This window comes from Buteo buteo, chromosome Z, assembly GCF_964188355.1.
Source record: "Buteo buteo chromosome Z, bButBut1.hap1.1, whole genome shotgun sequence".
In the NCBI taxonomy this organism is placed as follows: Eukaryota; Metazoa; Chordata; class Aves; order Accipitriformes; family Accipitridae; genus Buteo; species Buteo buteo.
In genome coordinates, this window is record NC_134204.1 from 77,403,287 (window position 1) to 77,424,848 (window position 21,562).

Sequence of the window (21,562 nt, forward strand, 5' to 3'; positions counted from 1 at the left end):
TGCCTCACCAGCATGCTCAGATGTTTGACCCAACTGCATTTAATTTCAGATAAATGTACAGGATGAAATAAATACAATGATGAATACATGTATGGTTGCTCTCATGCAGACTGTGGCTCAGGATTCCAGGAGGAGGTGGCTTAGCATGCCTTCTGAAAAAGTACATTGTCTAGGAGCCAAATCATAAGTGAGTTCTGAAAAATCTTGGTTGAAATCAACACTCTTGGGGAAGGAAACACTTGCAAAAAGCACTTGCAAAATTAGTCTGACCCTGATTATGGTTCTAGTAGTACTTTTTTCAAAGAATCATGCTTTGCATCTAAAAATACTGTTTCCCAGAAGGCTCAATGAACGAAAGTTCAGCACTGAGAATAGGACACATACATGGACTATGCAGACCTGAGCCATCCTGTGACTTTGAAGAGTTGTCAATACCACCAAATTGAGGCAGTTAAATAAATAAACAAGAATATGTGACATTACATTAATGTTGAGTCTTTGACTGAAGCTGGGTCAAACAGAGGCCCTTAGAGATTACTGCTGTTTCTCTAAAGGCACAAGAGTCCTTCTCTGGAGACCCAAGTTCCAACATCTCATCAGCAGCTTTGTGCATTGCATTCTTGCAATGGGAATATTGGGTTTTGTTTGGCTGAGGACTGATGCTGTTTTACCTGTCTGAGGTCCTTGATCACACCTCAAACTTTTCTCCCTGGAGCAGTAGAGTTGTTGATTTTTTCCCCCTTTTGGCCCCAAATTACTAACTTCAGATGCCTGGCCCTCACTGTGTCACAGAAACCTTCCACTGCTCCCTTTCCCCCCCGTAACAACCCCATGCATGTCAGTACCTCCTCTGCCATGATGAGACTACATGGCTGTTTTCCACTGGGTGCACTGCTCAGACATCTCCCTTCTTTCTGGGCTACCATGGGTAATCTTTCTCAGACTTTATTTATTTTATTGAAGTGCCCACACTTTAAAAAATCTATGCATAAACATATGGAGAAACAGGATCAGGGCTGCAGCTTACAAGACAGACAGGTGCAAGGCACTCTGAGAATCCAGAAGTGCATACATCCGGTCCAGCTGTTAGCTTTAGTCTTGGTTCTGCTATATTAAACTAGGGTAATTAAGATGTTGGCTACACAGTCAGTGTAATTAGATAAATCTGGGCTGCCACAGAAAGTAGTCTTGCCTGTTATCTCCACCTCCCATTGACTCTATGGAGCTCACACAATCTTTTGAGAAGCTACATCTAAATTTATACCAGGGAAATGATCCATTTTCAAACTAACCCCAAAAGTGTAGGCAGGAAAAGCTTGCAACAAGATTAGTTCCCTGATATAGTCTGTAGAAATCCCACTGCTAACAAATGAGGGCTGGTGGGAGAGAGCTAGAGTCAATGGGTGCAGAGATTTATGCTAGCTTAAACCACAGCATGGAGTGGTCTCAGAGCAGAACTATCTCAGAATCTTTAAAACTGAGGGCAGGCTGTGTTTGTTCAAGAAAACCTGCAGCTGTGCTATGCAGGACTGGGTGGTTGAGGAGAAATTGCAAGTGTACACTTTACAGATATTCAGTGAAAACAGAGAACATCACTATCTCACGGCCAAGGTCATGGCTGCAGATAGTAGGGAACACTGAAAGAACAGCCAATTTCAGGAGGAAAACTCTGTCCGATATTGTTACTGCAGAAGAGTTGAAGGAAGGTTCCTGTAAACAGCTATGTACTGCAAAGCACAGTGCCCACCAGGGTGACTGCAAGGGGCGCAGACTAGATTGGTTAATGAGCTACATAAGCAAGTGAGTTTGATCAGGGAGAATCCATGTCCTCAACTGGACCCTCCCTCCTTTGGGCGGTGTGCCATAACTGGAGGAAATGGAAGCAGGAGGAGATCACACACTAGGAGGTTTTTAAGAGGTGTTGCAGTCAATTTGGGGAAAGGCAGAAGGGTATTTTGCAGGCTCTGCAAACCTTCCAAATAGCTAGGGGACTTCACAAGATATCAAAATCCTCAGATGTGATATATGTCCTGAACATGTTTGCATCTGCCTGGGAAGCCAAATGGCAGATACTTTCTCTCCAGGCTTACTTGGTATTTGCATGTTTTAGGTCAGAGCCAAGGTCTCCATTCTGTCTCTACTGTAGATTAAGGTGCATTTCTACCATCAAACAACCCTGGGCTCTCCTCTGCCTGTCTACAATTTCTAATGGAAATCACCCAGGAAGAAACAAGAGTCCTAGATCAGAAAGAAGACAAAAAGGAAAAATCCCTGTAATCTCAGTTTAGGGGGGACTTGGAGATTTTGTGGTCAGTGTCAGATTTACCTCTAACTTGCACAAACAACATGCTCCGTCTTTGTCTCAATTGTTCAGTTCCTGATCTGACAAACAAAATTTTCAGGGGAATTCTGAAGATTTATTTGTAGGTCCCCATTAAAGAACTGAAGATTAGGCCAGGAATCTCATGACAAATCATTTCTGTTTCCTAGTGTAGAGCTAAATATCTTCAATGAGATGCAGAGTGCACAGTTCAGTATGCATAACAAAGCATCCATCTTGCAATGCATATGGATAACAGATTAAATGATAGCTATTTAAAGTACAGTGAGGGGACACCAAAGGCTTCACAAGATTAATTTGCTGCTCTTTGAATAACAAAAACGTCAAACACAGAAATGTGAGTGGTTAGTCAGATCAAAGACTTCCACAGCTACAATGATAAATGCTCAGACTGTGCCTTACAGAAGACCAAACAAAGGCGTTGAGGGAGAAAGCAAACATGCTGGGTGACTCCTTCCTTTCTCACTGTTTTCACCTGTCCTGATTCATGTATCTGCCAGTCAGTGTGCTAGCTCTGAGAGAAACCTAGAGCAGAGAGAGTGTGGCATGCGCCCTCCCCTTCCCACTGCTGGCATTGCCTTCTCGATTTGTGCCCTCTTAGAAGTGCTCCCAAATACAGTGCAGAACCCCTTAAAAATATCTTTTGTTTGAGCCTGTGTACACCCTCACTCTGGAGGCTGTGAAACTCTTGGGCCAAGGAGAGTAGTCAACTCTGGGTAACCACGGACTTGTTTTTCCTTTTTCCTATCAAGACCTCTTGCTTCTGAATGCTAGCTCTGGGTGTGCCTATTCTCACAAGTTTCCTATCAGTTTCTGCTACTGAACATGGTAGCATTTTTCTAATGAAGGTGTCTGATGAGGGAGGCACGTCATTGAGTGGCCGGGAACATGGGTTACAGTGCAGTGAGGTGTGTGTGACCCCTCTCCAGAGTGGTCATGGCATATAGGGCAGAGCATTTCTCTGCCTGCTGCTGTCTGAAAAAGAGGCGCTGCTTTTGGAGGCAAGTCAGCATCCCAGTCCTCCTTCCCAGAAAAGAAGGACCTTCTCTGACTCTTGCTGTGCTCCCTTTGTGTCAGGTTGTCCTGAACGTCCGAGCCTGTGTCCAGCAGGCCATGGCAGAGGTGAGACCACGCAGCTTCTGCGCAGAGAAAAGCAGGGTATTTTGCTGCAAACCCAAGCTCGTAGCCTGCTATGGCTCCTGCAGGTGAGTCGGCCTCAGCCCGAAGCACAAGCCACTTGATCTCCACCTCGTGATGTGTTGGCCGCGCAAAGCACGTGGGTTATGGTGTGGTTCCCAAAACAAATTTGCTGCCAGCTTGGTGAGCTCACTGCAAAATGGTCAGATGTTGGGTGGTAGGATAGTCAGTCTGAATCTGAAGCTGTCCTGTGGGCTAGGTTGGGATGTGCTTCTCCTCTGCTTCCTTTCAGGAACATGCTGGGGACCAGAGAGTTGTATCTTTACCGACATGGGAGTACTCCACAGACATGCAGACCTTTTTCTCCCTACAACCCCCATCGCGCAGTGATTTTAGACATTTGCATGAGATACTTGAGGGCAGACACTTGAAGAGGTGTTGGTCTGGGTGAGTTCTTCCCATTCTCTCTCCCCTTCGCCTCCCTCCCCAGGCAATAGTTGCACTGCTAAAACACATGCAGTTCTCATGCTTTATACTGCAGAAATAGATTTATTCCCATGTGCACTACACAAATGCCTCTGGTGGTAGTGTCTGACTGTAACTTCTGTGCAGACAAATGTTTTTTGGCCTAAGCCACTACAGCCTGGTTCAGTGCCCACCAAATTACTGTGTGCGCTCCCACTTACTTTGACGAGCATCTGCTCCATCTCTGCTGAATTGCCCTTTGTCACTTTTCCAGTGATAGCTACTGAACTTATTCTGATCAACAGCAAGGAAAGGATTTTGTCCAGATAATCTTTTTCTGTGTTTGAAACAAAGAGCCTAGCATTTTTAGCATGTGAATAATAGATCATTCAGAGGAAAAATCCTCCCTTCTGGACATATATTTCAAAATTTGTGGCATGTTGTAGCTCCACAGACAGTCAAAAAGGAGTTCCTGCTAAAATTTCCATGCATGTTGATACCTTGTATTTTCAGCCTTTATTTTTCTTGTGACTTTACTGTCTTACTGATTTTCTTAACTTTTCTATGCCCTGATAAATGACTTTTCTTCCTTTGGAAGGAGTTTACTTTTAGACGCTTTCAATCTTCATTTAAAAGTTGGGTTTGTATCCAGATTATTATTCTCATTGATTTCTGTTTCTTCCTCCTCCCAAATTCTTAATAACTTTGTATCATGTCAGAACAAAAAAAATGTTACACATTTGGAGGGATGTTGTATGAGATAAATGATACATACCACTTAGCTGTTTGCTCAGCAGAAGTGGCAGCATTTGTTGTCCGTTCGCTTGTTTATGGTGGGAGCAACATTCTGTAATAGCTGGAACAGCTACTGCCCGAAAAGAGATTGAAAATGCCATATTTTCATTCCACACACAGAAGTATGGGGCAAAGTGGAAGAGGGAGAGGAGGAAAACCCTTCCAATAAACATAACCTCCAGTTATTCTCTATCCTTGCTTGCACTCTGCTGCTCTGTAATAACACTGTCATTGGTGACAACCATCCCATCCGATAGATGGTTTAAATTGTTCTCAGCTTCTTCTTGCTTTTTCTGTGGGCCATTTCTCTGGGGGGATTTAACGTTAAAATTGTTTAATCAAAACTCAGATTCTCTCCTGATGTTGCGATAGTTTCATTCTCAGCTGGTGGTGCCGAAATTGTTCTTTCCAGGGGAGCAGCCTTTGCGTTAAAGCTGCCCTTCCAGTGTGAAGCGACTGCATTTTTTGCTAGTACCCAAAGGACAGGGGGAAGGTTGGGAATTTTTCAGTCTTCCAAAAGGTGTCAGTAGGAAAATGTACATTGCCCAAAGGTAACCATCCATGCTTCTCTCCTCACTTACTTGATCCTGCCCTATCAGCCAAACTGCAAAGCTCCCTTCCCTCTGCTTTGAAATCTGAAAAACCTTATATTTTATCCATTTCCATCGGGAGCAGCAAACAGACTTTGTGCTCAGGACCTCTGCGTGACTGAAGTCCTACATGGCTTTCAGACAAAGCAGCCTCTCTGCTCTTCCAGCTTGCTCTCCTTTCAAAAGGAGACACTTTGGGTTTGGAAAAATATTGGTTGGTCAGCTTTTACAGCTGTGTAAATAAAGAATGAAGAATAAAATCTGGAGGCATAAAAATGACAGGTCTAAAAGTTCTTGTCTTTGTCTCAGGTCTGTTACATCAATGTAAATTGGAAGGGAATCTCTTGCCTCAAATATTTCATTTCCACCCCCAGTGGTAGATATAGTCTACTGACTCCCTGACCAGCTCTTTAAATTAGTATGCTGTTCCCCTTCTTTTATGTGAATTACTATGAGGACACATTTGTCGTGCCTTTGCCAGCTGGATTGCTCTGCTGTGCATAGCTTGACGTGATACGGCACTTCCAGACGCATGAAATATTTCCATGTTTCTGATATTTCAGTGAGTGTCTGCATGACAGCACAGAACAAACCTGCCCAAATACGTGGTCCACCAAATTACCAGGCAATTAACTCACTCCAAGTTACTAGTTGTTGCCCCTTGCTCTCCTGAATTATTCCTTCCCCTGTGATGTGGCAGTGCCCTAAGAGCGCCTTTTCTTTGTGCTGCAGTAGTTTGTGACGGCCCCGACATAAAGCACAGGATTCCCACCACTGCTTCCCCCTGCCCTTCCACCAAAGCCACTGAGTTCACAAGTATACCACTGAATATTGTCTGCTTCCTCAAAATCAGTCACTCTCTGCAGAGTCCTCCCCTCTTCAGCCATCATTCCTCCTTTCCCAGATCTTGCCTGACTTTGGACTGTCTGCCGCGCAGTGACATGTTCATCTCTTCCTCACTGCAGTCAGCTCTGACACGCTCTTGTCTGTCTCTCAGCGAGACAAAGTTGTTTTGTTCAAGATCATGAGGCACTGGGGTTTGAAAGGAATCTCAACGTTCGGTAGCAGGGGAAAAATGGCATTGCTGGAGGCTTGATTTAGGTGTCCTGTGTCGTGCCACTGAGGCACCTCAACCAGGGACTGCAGGCCTCCAGCTGCTGCTCCAAAATGAAGTGGATTTTGTGTCTGCCAGCCGGAGGTGGGGATCTGGGGTAATGCAGGGAAACTGACAGATTGGTGATGCCCACCCTTGGGCAGCGGGATCAAAGCATTGGACCTTGTGAGCACGACTCAGTTGCACTCCAGGCATTCAGACATCCAAGGACAAATCCTGCCTGTCTTTTTTAAGAGATGCTATGATTCGGTTTTGTACCTGAATCCTGACCTGCAGAGAGCTTCTCCAGCCTGGACTCCACGTAGGCATATGGGTGTGAGCTTTTACATCCATCCTTGCTGTGTAACCCAGGCATGAGATGCAAAAAGCCTACAGCTCTCTCAAGAGACATTGAAGGAAACCATTTGACTACCTGATTTCTCCCAGAAGAAGGATGTCTCCTTTTTTCCCTTCCCAGTCAGAAGAGGCTCAGTTGGGAGGGACTTCAAGTCCAACACTTCAGTCCATTTTTGCTGGAGGGCATGCCTGGAATGCACAAAACCCACCTCGGAGTGCATACCTAGTGACCTTCTTCCTGAATCCGAGGGGGCAGTTTCTCTCCTGTCATGCCTGCAGGAAGCACTTCAGTGAAGAAGGTTAACTTTTTTTTTTCCTTTTGTGGCTAGATACCTGGGTGACAGTTATCGACAGCAGGTGTAAGGAAGCAGGTGCTTAGTGCTAGCTTCCTGCTCCAAGTGGGCTGCAGACTGATGCCAGAGGACAACATGGCTCTCTAAGCGGAAGAATATGATCACTTCCTTTTTCTCCCTCTCAGTGAATAAACTCTGCTACTGCCCTTTCCAAAAAGAGAACCATGCTACCTTTTTGATCTTTAATTTCTTTTAATCTCTTTACTCGTTTACCCACTTAATCCAAGGAATCTCCTTGCTGCCCTGACATAAGAATAGTTTATTATTGCCTCTAAATGAGTAATTGCTACTTGACTCTGTTGTTGTTGTTGTTTAGTTTCTTTATAGAGTGTCTGAGACAGGGCTAGTTTAAGTGTATAATCCTGGTGGTTATTTTGAAGACTTGCTTGTGACACATGAATTGTCTTCCAGATTATATATTGTAAACGGACAGTTTTCTGAGTACACTTAGCTGGAAGAAAAACTCATTGGGTCTCATATCTGGTCATTTGAAAATCGTAAAATTACTGTAAAAACCCTTCTCTCTTGACTGAAAAGTCGTATCTTGTTCATTGTGGCAAAAGCAGATCTTAGGTGAATGGGCTATGCCACGTAACTAATTTGTGAGGGTGACTCAATGAAAAACAAAAGAGCAGCTTGACATGTATGGCAATCAGTGTAATGAGCTGAAATTCATGGCAGGAGAGAACATCCTTGCATACGGAGTATGAAGGTGAACAAAAGAAAAGAAGCAAAGAACCATTCTAACAACAAGCCCCCAAACATTTGGAAGGAAAACAAAAAGGCAAACCCTTTGTGTTGCAAGTTAAGCAAATCTCTGGTAGACAGGATTAGGAAAAAAATTTCCGACAAACTGTTTTTGCAGTTACCCACTTCAGAGCTCAGGCACAGCTCAGGCTCCTCTCCTATTGCTGCCTCTGGCCGCGGCAAGGCAGCGCTTCCACTTCTGGACTGCGTGACAATTTCTATGTACCCAAACCTGAGCTATATTTCCACAGACCTGTCTTGGTTTTGACTCCGTTCAAAGAACATTTTTCATGTCTTCTCACTCAAACTCTTCTTCCCAAATTGAGGAAGAAGCTCAATAGCTTCAACAGCAAAATAGCTCCTAGCAGCCTGAAACTGTCTTGCTATGAGCATGCCCGGAGCCTAGTGCACGACATCACCAAGTAAGAGATGTCAAAATAAGTATTTCGTCATAACAAATGTTTGGACATGCTTTGTGGCTGATTGATATATGTCATGAAATAAAACTGCGTTAAATTTTTCGTACACGGTTTTACTTTAAAAAGTTTATCAGCTCCCGTTGGCAATTGCTTTCTGCTGTAAGGGTCTATTTTAAGACTGAGCTAGTGAAGTTGCATGTTGCCTTTGCCAGTATTGCTTTCAGCAGACTTTTTTTTTATCCTGTTCTTTGACATTGCTTCAGGCAGTCTGAGTGCTTGAAGATGTCCAGTGCCAGTACAAGATCTGTGTTGCCAAATGAACTCACTGGGGTGCCTTAAACTTCCCTAGCTGCCAGTACCACAGAAAGTGACACAGACTAATGGGTGCAGTGGAGAAATAAAGAAAGGGTTACCACTTCTTTGGCAAAGCTGTTGATGATGACATGTCACTTGAACCTTGGAAGCTGATTTTCTGACAGATACTCCCACACTTTGTGGGCAGAACTGTCACAGGCAGATCTAATTGAATAGTGAAATGTCGTTCCTTCCTTTTTTCTGAAATTATAATTGTAACTAATATTTCATGTCAGATTTGGTAACCTTGGAAGTTAATGTTATATCTTCCCTTCCATAAGACAAATAGCAATATCGGTTTCCCCAGGTCTTTGCTAGTGTGGAGTAGTGGAGATCCTAGACACTTTTACGCTTGGCACAGTACAAGGATGAGAAAACCCCAGTACATCTGAAAGGACCATTCCTGGGCAACAGGGGCATGAAGGTGGAGATTTTAAAAATGAGGATATGTGGCAGCCTGACTCCTCCAAACTCTGTTGCAGATTGGGTGTCCAAATCTCCCTCACTTAAATTTATAAGGCTGCCTAGACCTTCATAGCATTTCAATATCAGTCTCTCAGAAGTTATAATAGTTGGTATTTGTGAGCTGGTACTTATTGTCTAATGTGGCGAGTGCAATGACACCACTTGCTGGCACTATGCACGACAAAGAGTCACTGTGTGGAAATATAACCCAGATATGTCACTATTGCCGTGCGATTCATTAGAGTCAACCACGTCAAACTGACAATGTTGTCATAGCTGTTCTGAATTTCTCAGTTCTTGTCTCCCCTTTGCCTTGAATTCTTTGGTTTTTTTAAATAGTGGAAAGAACAGTGTATTGAGTACTTGATATTTTTGCTCGGGGGGGATGAAAATACAGAACTTCAGTTTGGTTTTAGTTAAGCCCTATCATCATCCTGCGTGTCTGTCGGAAGAGCATGAGCCATGTCTCTCAAGCTTTTTCTGCCAGAGAATACCAGGTTTCTTTGGGAAAGAGATGAGAACGCTAGTAAGAAACTGATGGATTATTTGGATTTGGGTGGAAAATCTGTTTCAACAGTTTCTCCACAGCGATATCATATGGAGCCAGGGCAAAGACTAACGTAACAAGAACAGTAACCACGTTTTTTTCACCTATCAGGATGCATTGTCCTGAGAGCGGAATGGAAGTTGGAAAATTTGCTAAGCATAAATTTATACACAGTGGCGATCCATCAATCTAAATTAAGCTTAATTGTAAAATGCATGGCTTGTGTTACAAGTATTTTGAAATTATGGCCTAAATAGTTAAAAAAAAAAAAAAGGGAAAGAAAAAATTGCAGTATTTGAAATAGTGGATTAAAATTTTCAGAAGCACTTGAGGAGCTTTTGTCCAAAAGTCTTTCTAACCTACTAAACCACTTGTTTTTAAGAATTTCTTATGCGGATAACCCCCCACACACACACACATTTTAGCAAGGGACATTGAGCTGCTCTGTCTCACTGTAGACAGGTACTTACTGACATTGAAACAAGTTTGTGGGAGATTAAAAACAGAGATGATGGATGACCTGTACATGAGGTTTAGATGGGTACAAAAGATAAGGCCCCATCTGTACTGTGAATTGATTCTGGAATCACTGACTGAAGTTCGGGAAAACACCTCAAGCTGACTGCAAACCTTCCACTGAATTGAGTGAAGCCAGGCGAATATCACAAGATTGCAAGATTAAGGAGGCAATTTTGAGAGTGGGAGCATTCTGAAAATTGTAATAAGCACTCGTTTCCAGCTGAGAACCAGAAAATATCAGGAAAAGGCTTGAAACAGAATTTAGGAGTCACCTTAGTGAAAACTTTGAAAAGGGTGAAATGTGTTGGATGACAGTATCTGCAGATTCTAACTTCATTTGTCTGCAGTGAGTTTGATTAATCCCGTTAGAAGTAGCTGTTTAGGCAGCCTTCTGATGCTATGCAACAGTATCATCCCCATCACACACATGCTTGTCTTTGATGCCTGTTTTCAGAATAATTTCAGGCGTAAACTGCCTTGAGTAGCTATGTATCAATTTGTCTTTTTAACCTTCACTACACTGTTTCATATTCAAAATTCAGATTTTAATCGTGGGAATTAAGTACTAATCCAGAAGTCTTTCTAACCTTCAGGATCTTCGATCTATGTAGATACCTTTTGATTTCCAAACTGAGCCCTTGTTATCAGTCTTTAGAATAGAAAAAAGACACCGTTATAGGCTCAAATATTATTTAAAATGGTGGTTGGGAAAACACTTACAGATTTTTAAGCAACCAGGCTTAAGCATCTTGCTAGAAAAGCATCTAAGCTAGAAAAAGACAACGTTGGGTTTGGACTAGATCTCTGCCAGAAACCTTCCTTCCGTTTCCACTTGGTTTAGCTCGCAAGCACACCTTCTGAAGGAAAGGGAGGTGGAGCGCGGAGTGTGCAGTGATTTGGTCATTAATGGTGAAAAGCACCCTTTAGACACCATCTGCAGTGGGCATTTCTATTGAGCTGAGAGGAAGTAGTGGGAAAAGCGATCAAACCGCTGTACTGGGTCTGGCTGGGATGGGCGTAATGTTCTTCCCAGCAGCCCACAGGGTGCTCCGCTCTGCATTCGTGACTAAGAAGGTGCTGGTAACACACACCAGTGTTTTGGCTAATGCTGGGCTGTGCTTGCACAGCATCAAGGCTTTCTCTGCTTCTCACGCTGCCTCCCCCAGCAAGCAGTCTAGTGGTGGGAAGAGGCTGGCAGAAGGCACAGCTGGGATGGGTGACCTGAACTGGCCAAGGGGTATTCCGTATCATATAACATCATGGTCCGCGGTAAAGACTGGAGGGCTGCTCTTGCCGAAGTAGCTGTTGCTCGGAGACTGGCTGGGCATCAGTCTGCTGGTAGGAGGCAGGGAATGACCGCGTTTGCATCACTTTTTTGAAAAGCCTCTTTCATATTAAATGGTCTTCATTTCAGCCCGTGAGTTTTCACGCCCCATGAGCAAGCGGCTACATGGGTGCTTAGCTGCTGGCCTGGGTCAACCCACAGCAACCACACAGCTCGTAGATGAGTGGCCTGTTTTGGTTTGGGGTTTTTTTTGTTTGTTTCCTCCTAAACTTGAAAGCCACAAGAGGATAATTAAAACTTCAATTCCAGAAAAATAACCCATCAAAAAAATTCTACTGCGTATTTCCTAGAACCAGCTAGACCCTATTAAGGGACACTTTAGGGAGCACATGAATTATGAATGGCTACCAACTTATTTTCTCGGAACAACTACCTCATTTCTTTCCTTACTGCTGCATAATTTTAGCCCTTAGGTGACAAAAATCCTATTGTATTTACGTTAATTACATTGTACACTTACTATCTTCTAACTTATCTTTACAAGGTCCCCCAAACTCTTCAAAAGTATTAATTTATTGTTCTGCATCTTGCCAGGGCAGGGATGATCTCAGCAAAGCAGAGAGCTGTGAACCGTTTCCAGTTGCCCATCATTCATTCTTCAAGCCAGAGAGTATGCCATGTAAGTTCAACCAAAGACTTCAGTTTGGTATCTTTCACAATCAACCGGGGACTTGATACAAAAAAGGACTCCCTGAAAGTTCCTACTTCAAAAGTTTCAAGCACAGGAGTTTTACCACGGTAGTAGAGACCCTAAAAATGATTCTGGTTGAGCTACCATGGACTGTAGAACGGGAAAAGAGTTACCTAGTTCAAGAAATAATTTAAAGTGCATTACTCTGGAGCAGTTACATGGAAATAAAAGTAGGAGTACTCTGTCGACTGCTTTGCACATCAGTGGAGTGCTGCGTGCATTTTCATGCATGCAGTAGGCCAGTAAAATGTTCCCTAGGATTCTGTGGAAGCAGGCAAGGCACATTAGCGCACTTAACCCACCTTCAGTTGCCCTGCAGCAGGGTTCCCTCTTCCACTTGTGTCTTCTCAGGGAGCGCACCAGTGTCTTCTCAGGGTGTGCAAGAGTGTGCTCTAGGAAAGATGTGTAGCGGACAGACCAGCCTGGTTGGTGGTGGGGTCACAGGCTGATGCCCTCTCCCTCCTGCTGCTCCTCAGCTGTCAGTCACCCACCCCTCTGCCACTCAGCAGCACCGGGGTGTCTGGTTCTCAAAGGAATATAGGGAAGTCAAGAAGTTTCTAGCTTAAGTTATGTGTAAATTACTCGTGTGTGTGTGTGTGTGTGTGTGTGTATTTCTTAAGTAGAAAATACATATTGTGTGATGTGTTTAGCTGACAGGGTATTTCATAGGCACTTGCATGCTACCATGAAAAGCCGTATAGGCACCCATTTTCCAGCTCTGCTGTGATTGATGCGACGCCAGTTAAACGGAATTAGTATTTGCCGCTTACCAGAAGAATCTCAACATTTCCATTTTCCCTGTGAAAGCAGCAGCAACAATGGTTGTGCTTCTCTTTCTTCACCTTCTTTACTCCAAGTAAAGCCAACAGATGCCCTCAAAGTGCTGCCATCGGTGAGAACATCTCTATTAAAACCAGGGATGCTAAACTGGTAATAATGATGTACAGAAAAGTTATAGTGTGAAATTTAAAAACACCTTTTTTTTTTTTCTTAGTGAGAATGACAACAATTTACTTTGGAATTAATATAAACTTCTTATTTTTATGGGTTGCAAAACACTGTTTCCCTTGCTGCGTACAAGAGGCTTCTGTGGTGCTTTTTCCTATTTTTTGTCACACAGGAATTTTCTTTGTGTTTCAAATTAATGACTGATCTTGGTCCAAGTTAAAACCCAGGACTGGCTCAGTTGCGCTGTGCTGCTTTACGCCGCGTGTGACCTTGAAACTGCGAAACAGTGGCTCAGAGAAGCAGATGTGCGGGGAGGAGCAATACGTGCCTTAATGAGAACGGCAATCTTCCTTGTGCTCCTAATGGTTTTAGCTTTCCAGTGATCAAGCGACATTGATTTTCCTTCTCTCTTCCCCTCGTGTCGAGACTGTTTTCGGTGACTTGCGGCGATCTAACTGCTAAGCCATAGCATCAGCAGAATTCCTTCTTCCAGCACAGGCAAGGGGACCCATTCGGTTTGTGGAGGCTTTTACTCCCTCTATTGCTGCTGCCGCTGCTTTTTTTTTTGGTGGCGTTACATGTAAGTGCCTCTAACCGAGTGGTTGCCGGCCAGCTGCAGCAAAGCAAACCAAACAGTACGTGTTCAGTACTGCTGTGCTCCCCGGGCTCAGAACTAGCGCTGGGGCTGTGGCGGCAGCGCCCTGCATTATTCAACCTTAGGCACCCTTAGACTCGCGTGCGTATTGGTAATTCCTTTGGTTGGCCTTTCTTCGTGGTCTCCATGGCAACTGTTTCCATTGCCATCAGCACCTCTGGGGCCCAGCCTCGCTCACACAGCAATTAACAGCTGTGGTGCCGCTGTATCGAGATGCCTCGTGCCCTCGGTATTGTTCGTCTCTGAGACAAATGTCTTCGTGGTGGCCCTGGCTAGCGCTGGCTGCCTCGCTGCCTTCCGTGGCCTCCTCCTCCGGGGAGGTCACTGGGGAAGCTCGGTCTCTGCCGCCCGTCCCGCTCCGGACTGAAGTGCCTGTGGATGCTGGCTACGGCCGCAGCCTTTGCAGCGTTTGTCTGCCAGCTCCGCTCCCACGCTTCCCGCAGCTTTCACTGGAGGTGAGCAAGGAGAGGCGTTGCGGAGGCCCCCGGCAGGAGCGCAGCCCCACTGGCACCGGTTTGAGTGAGTAAGCCCAAACGCAGAAGTTTAGCCTCCCAGTCCCCAGGTTTCCCACCACAGACAATGCGTGGTGTAGCTTGTTCACAGCCCCACGTTGTAAAATACCCTCCAAGGCTATGATCGTGGAGGGAAGTGTGGTTTTTAAATGCTTGAGTACAAGAATCTCTGCATAACATCCCACGCTGGCCGCTGGAAGTGCTGGGAGCACTTCCCCACCACACTGCCCTGTAAAATGAAGTTTTTAAGAAGAGGCCGACTGAAAAGAGAAGTACAACATTTTGAAATCCTAAATTCTGTAATTTTATTTTACCAAAGACTATTGGTCAGATTAAATGTATGAAGAATAAAGCTTTCACAAGGTTCCGTGAGATGGTTACGAAGAAAATCACAAATTCTAAATTAGTCTCTGCCATTTGATCTTCAGTGTGATAGTCTCTTGGTGTTCAGCTGCAATTTCACAGGAAGGTGGAGCATTGTTTTAAAGCAGACTCCAAAGTAGCCTGGAAAGGTTTCTTCTCGCCTCCCCCCCACCCCCCCTACAGATTTATTGCATCGATTATAAATTTCAAGTTTGGCTTGGATTATTTATTTTAGAATGTCTGCTGGACTGGAAAGTATACAGTGGGACACTACTTGAGACCTAAATTAAAGTGCAAGTTTTTGTGCAAAAATTATCACATCCTCTTTTTCACTCCTATGCTAAACAGATAAGCAATTGGATCACAGATGAAAATTGTTTTTATCACTTCTTCAAATTAAAAAGAAAAAGGCATTTTTTTCTGTTTGGGTGGGGTTTTTTTGTTTTTTTCTTTTTCTTTTGTCCTCTTAATACAGCTGTGGAGGATCGATGCTAAATCTTGAGAAGGTTACCTTCAGGAGGAATGCACATGTGCCCCAGCTCTGGTTGAGAAACCTGCATGTAATACCGTTTCTTCCCAAAGCCTTCTCTTGTGCCATTGAGCTCACCAGTATCTGATGCTTTAAATTCTGAAAAGGATGGAGAATCATCCTAATAAAACTCCCCTTTTTATTTTTACCCACCCTGTAACAGTATTCGCTGAAGGTGGTGCTACTTTATGCTTTTTAGTAATGAGGACTGCAAATTGATAATGTCGCTTAGAGCCTAGGAGAAGTCGGTGGAAGATGCTGTGCGGTCCCCACAGGCCACAAATGCTGCTGCACTACCTCTGCTCCCTGCCTTTCCTTTTCCTCCGTTCCCAGATAAAAGCAAATGCAGTCTTTAGCCTGCAAGAGCTCTGACTGCTGAATGCTGCAGTGCCCAGCCAAACAGTTACTCAAAAAACCAAGAGGCAGCGTCTCAAAACCAAACAGGATGGAGAATTGTATTAACAGCAAATGAAACTGCCCCGTGAAAAAATGTATCTGCTCTACAGGGCAAGGTAAATTTAGACAAACAGGGCTGGACAAAAGAGCCAGTCTAGATGCAGCAGAGGAAAGGCAGGTAGAAATAGCCAGCTCAGGACTCCGTGCAGCCCCAGCCTGACTCCCACTAGTCCTTGTTTTAACGCGGTTTCCGTACGCTTCCCGGGGGCCCCTTGGCTGCTTCCCAAGGAATCGCCGTTGCAGTGCACCGTCCTTGAGGCTGCACCTCACTGGCAGACCGAGAGCGGCTGGGTCCAGGGGCTGGCTGCTTGCGGTCGCAGCCTCCTGGGCCAGAAATTAGTCTTCTCCTCCAAACTAAGTCGCATGCAGCTTCTCTAGGGGCAGGAGTCTCTGGAACACTCCTGGCCTGGGCAGGCAGCATTTCAGCAGGGCTGCTCCTTGGAGCAGGGCAGACCTGTGCCAGGAAAGGTCCTAGGCATTGATCAGCATGGTGTCACCCCCCACCACTGTCAGTGCAGCAGTGCAGACACAGCCCCAAAGGACACCGAAGTATAGGACGGATGTGGCTGGCATGACAACCAAAGCTAGTCCCTGAAGTAAAAACGTCACAACCCTGGTGTGCATGCTGTCTAGCATCATGTGTCAGAGCAAGTGATACAGGGCCTTGCGCTCCTTGCAGTGCAAGGAATGAACTGCTGCCACCTTTCTCAGCGTTTGCTCATAACTCCTGGAAAATGTTTTCTCTCCACGTGACTTCCCTGATTTTCTAAAGTGCTACTTTAGTTGTACACCTTTTGCTCTTCATCCCAGCAAAACTGGTGGTTTATCAAGAATCAGGAAGTATTAGGAAGATTTATTTGGTACGGTTTATTCTTAAGAAAAGATAGATTCCAGTGAAAACTCTGTAGGCCTCAGCTTAGAGACTTAAACTTTGTGTATAGCCACACCGTTTAATGCCCTTGCCAGACATGAAAGATCACATTTATCTGTTGTGGTACATGTGGACTCATGTGGCAGAGTCTGAATCAAATTTAGACTTTTCCTGCATTACAGCGTGATGGGGTCCAGTGTTGCAGTTCGCTGCTCTTCTGTATTTACAGAGTACATTATAATAAATGCCTGGTGGTGAAACGACTGAGAGTCACTGATCAGATTCAATTACCATTGACTGAAGCAAAGAGAAATGGAAAAAATTGGCTAGGGATGTTTATCACCACTAGAGCTTGCACAGCGTGGTCAAGAGAAGTGCAATGCATTCCCGGTTAGCATGGGGTTGATTTAACAGCACGACACCTGGCTGCTTTGCTTTTCATGCTCTCGCAGTCTGCTTTCCGTTACAGGAGTGCAGTACCTACCCGGCGTGAGAGCACTGCAAAGATGATTTTTGTGAAGGCAGCTGATGCTGTAGCTTCCTTGTGGAACCAGCAGGACAAACCTGCGGCTGGAGTCAATGGGCCTACAGTAGTGGGTACCTGTTGTCTAGCTACTTTGGAATGTCTTTATGCTAATTTCTGATTTCTGACGGGATCAGTGTTTCTCTTGGTGTCTGGCTAACACGCAGTGGAAGGGCTTGTGACACAAAACATTTAAGTCAGCATATAAACTTGTCGTTTTCACTGAAGATTTTTTTTCAATGTACATACTAAGCTATGTGAGGAGCAAATGGTGAAACAAAGAAATAAAAAAGCCCTAACCTTCTGTAAGTTAGAGTTATAGAAGTGTGTTGCAAAGTTCAGATCTGTCTTTCATTTCACCCAGTCTGGGCCTGAAAAGTCCATCTGGCCCATTCTTCAGGAAGAGGGATGAAGCATCACCGCCTTTTGAGGACCAGTAGGTTGATGGGGAGGTTCCCATGCAAAATGGCCATGAGGTCTGCTTTAAAAATGCTTTTTTGTAAAAAAAAAACCCTCCGAACAAGCCAACCCAAACCCAAACAAACTGTCTGTCATGTCTGGCCATGATACAATTGTAAAATATTTCCAAGAAGAAAGGATAACGTGAAGTTTAGTGGAAAAAAAAAAGAATAAAATTCCTGAAATGTTGATCCTTTCCCAGTTCTAAACAGTTGTTCTGAAAACAATAGTGCAGGCAGGTATGGTATATCAGAAATCATTGCTTGCAGGTGTGACTGAACATACAGTTTTAAAATCCTTCTCTGTTAAGGCTGAACTTTCTGTAGTTGTTTTGTGGTCCCGAATGCTCTCTTGCATGAATCAGGTATTCAGATCTCAAAAAATCTAGAAAGATCACCCAGAAAGCTCATCCTCAAAATCACACAATGTTTTTTATAGAAGCATTTCCCAAAATATGTCCAGTGGTAAAGATACCAAACGGATCCAATTTCCGATGTGCCCCAAAGGTACGCAGAAAAAAAGGCTTGGATAGTGATATGTTAGCATCGTCACCAGGTACTAAGCTTAGATTCTCAGGCAAGAGAAAACCAGCAGGTACCGCATCTTGCCTGCTCACACACCGTGCTTGATTTAGGTTGTAATTTAGTCTGGATTTAGTGGTGCTTTCATGTGCTGTTTGTTTCACTGTTATAATACTAGATCTCTTGTTTAAGGTAGAACATTTTCTCTCCTGTTGATACCGATGCCTTTGTGTTTTCTTGCAGCCCTCTGTACTCTGTGTCTCACCTATTTTGAATTACTGTGGTTACAAACCACAACCAATTTACAGCAGCAGGAGTGTAATTAAAAATAATAGCCATAGCAGCTGTATTGAAAAAACAGTCTTTCCCTGTACCAGTTAATGACAGATCTTGCACTAATCTGAATGCAAAACATGCTCCTTTAAAGGCTTTTTCCAATATGAAAGGGAACGGAGACCCATTAATAACTATATTCTACTGCAAGGTTTTGAAAAATGAAGAAAGGCCTCCCCCCTCCTGCCTCCTGGAAATTGCATCCCTGATGCCTGGGAATCTGTAAATGCAGATGATTTATGCCACTGACAGCCTCCAGGTCCCCGAGAAACAACAATGGAAAGCTTCACAAGAAAGTCTCCAGGGGTTCAGGCACAGTCATCTACTGTGGAAGAACTGGACAGAAGGATATTTACTGTGCAGTGTTTCTCAGACCATGGTAAATAGAAAGTTCAGGAATGAAAGGAAAGAAAGTATGAGTAGAAAGTGGGGAAAGGCTATCAATTCAAGGTGAAATATTCCTGTTGTCCTCAAAATCCCTACCTGAGGAAGACCAGGGCTGCAGAGGCGGTGTTAGCCCAAATTCTGTTGACCTCCCTGAGGTTAATAAAAAGAAATCCTGAAATGCTTCCAGGAGCTGAAAAGGAGGCCTAAAATTTTTTACATTTTTCAACACTTTTCCTGCAGAAAATACTTTCCTCTTCTGCTTGAAACTGAAACTTTCTGCAGGTTTACGTGGATTTCGGTTGACACGTACTAGAAATACGTGCCTTGACGAAATGGAATATTTTGACATTTTTATTTGTAAAGATCCTCACATTTTTATTATTATATACAAAGTCAATTTTGGAATGAAACATAATAATTATTTGAATTAACCAGAAATGGTTGTTTTGGAAATTTGCTTTCTGGGTGGACAGAAAACATGTGGATGATTCTATGCTACTACAGTTTTCCCCGTAGCTAGATGGGAAAAAGTGAAAATAGAAACAAAACCACTGAGATAAGCACACCACTAGTATTAAGTCCTTCCCCGGGGGTACTACTGTGTCATTTACTTTTGGTTTGAATATTGCTTGGAAGTGGAGTGTACTGATTCATGCTGTCAGCAGAATTTTAGGTTTGTCGGTAAGGATTTATGAGAGGCTACTAAGAGCAATTTCGGACGCCCTTTTAGTCAGTCATCCATTAAAGGAAGACAGAGCTATTCGCACAATCACTTTGGCAGTCACTCACACGGGGTGCAAAAACCCGGCGTGTGGGAATGGTGGTTTGCCACATCTGCTTTTCAGCAGGCTGAAGGACAGTGTGCATGAAAACAAACCCCAGGCTCCTTTTGTACGTGTACAGCGTGCTGTGGAGGTTTTGTTGTTTGCTCCACAGGCAACGCTGAGCTCAAGTTCTTCGTTCAGGCAAGGCACAAGCTGTCTTTCTTACGTTGGGCTATTCAATTTAGTTTTCAAACCTAGCACAATAAATACTCAAGCAAAAGTTAACTTCCTTGGTAATCTGGGGAGAGGGAGACAGTTCTGGAAGGATCTTTTGTAAAAGCAAAACCTTCTGTCCACATGAGGTGAACTTTCATTGAGGGGGGTCTGGCCGAAAGTTTTAAATCTGAAAAGGTTCACACTCATGCTCTCCGTGCCACTTCCGTAAATTAACTCTCAGATGCAGCACAGTCTTAAAGCTCTGCCTTAGCAGGGGGGGGTTAACAGTGAAGTTATGCCAATAGTCGCCATGTCCCAGCTGCCAGTCTCAGTACTGTCACTGTATGTTGCCTTTCTAGGAAGAAAATCTTGAGGGGGCAGGCTGGGGTACTCAGATTTCAGGGCAGGAAGGAAGGTGGGGTGGAGGAGCTGAGCCATGTAGGCAGGTGGTCTTCAGAGAGGGCTGTGCTGGGTGAGGGGCAGCCTTCAGTGTAGCTCATGAAAACATAAGAGAGAGGCAAAACAGGGGGGGTAAGGAAGTGGAAGTGGAGGATGGTCCAAAGAGACCATTGGCATTGCATCACAGATACTGCTCCACTGTATCTCTGTACAGCCACAGTTGCCAGCACTGAAAATCTTGTAGCTCCGCTCGCATCTGCCTCCCCTGCCTGCCCTTTCGTATTGCAGCCGCTCACAGCAGAGTGTCTCTGTGGGGGTGCAGGGTACGGAAGCAGCAAAGCGTGGAGGACAGTCTCAAACCATGGACTGAAACAGTAGATTTTTTTCCCCTTCCCATTTCTTTCTCCCACAGAGCACATATGCCATATTCTCACAAACTGACCATACAAAAGCCAACACAAAACTCCAGAGAAACCCCCCTGCCTTTATTTCCCCGCCATTAAAACATGGGTCTCCTGCTACTTCTGTGTTGTCTGTGCTGAAGCAGGAACTTGTGAAAGCTGTGCATTTTCCCACAGCGCGTTTTGTGGATCTGTGCAGGGAGAAGAAGATGCGGCCGCAGCGTCATGCTGGTCTGGCAGCCCTTCCTGGCCCGGCGTCGCCCGGTCTGTCTGTCCTGCGGGTACCGCTCTCCTGCTGCGGTGCCTAGTGCTTTATCTGCTCCTGTTCTAAAGGAGGTCAGAAACCAATCTGTCAACTCTTTCCTTCTCTAACAAACCCTCTGTTGGTGAAATCTTGCCTAATTCTTCCAGCTGTAGTTGACCAGAGTTCGATTTCCTCCTCCCACTAGGTGTATTTATACCCTTTCAGCAGCTCCTGTTTCTCACCTGCAAAGAAGCGGCTGTGTGTGAAAACCCTTCGGAGACTTTGGGGCAGATAAAAACTTCTAAAACTCCTTCTGTAGGGTGCAGAGTGACCCCACATGTGTTGCTGTGCTCCATCCACAACGCTAAGTTCTTTCACGGAATTTTTAGCCACGTGATTCACCACCCTCTTCAGCACCTTTTGTTCCCGCATATCACAGCCTCCCTCCCCAGGTACACGTGACACTGCTAGGTGATTGTGGATAACCAGTAAGGTAACTTACTTGTGTGCATGTTGTCCTGCGTTAGTTTTACAGCTTTAGTAATATCAGTACTGAGTGTCCCACCCTGCGATAGCTCTAATGGTATATAGATACTTACATCAATGTAATGTACTGACTGGGAAATGGACACAACCAAACCAGATCATCAGGAGCCCACCCTGGTCAGTGTCTTGCTAGTCGCTTTTCTTCAGAAGAAGATCTTACCCCACTCTAAGATAGTTGTGTCGGTCCATCTCTGTGTAGGTCAAGTCTTAAAAAATA

At 44.5% G+C, this 21,562-nt stretch overlaps 1 protein-coding gene across 5 annotated transcripts in view; it reads left to right on the forward strand.

Annotated features, from left to right (window-relative positions):
• Nucleotides 1–21,562, forward strand: part of LOC142026840 (uncharacterized) — an 83,148-nt gene that overhangs the window by 46,876 nt on the left and 14,710 nt on the right. For 2 of the 5 annotated variants that reach the window (XM_075020240.1, XM_075020241.1), the window contains exons 4-5: nt 3,419–3,546; nt 3,771–4,226. In XM_075020240.1, coding sequence (XP_074876341.1) covers nt 3,419–3,546; nt 3,771–3,929 — 287 coding nt within the window. In that variant the 3' untranslated portion in view covers nt 3,930–4,226. Of the gene's footprint in view, nt 1–3,418; nt 3,547–3,770; nt 4,227–12,061; nt 12,377–21,562 lie in introns of those variants that run through there. The other 3 variants (XM_075020243.1, XM_075020242.1, XM_075020244.1) reach the window with 3 other exon arrangements.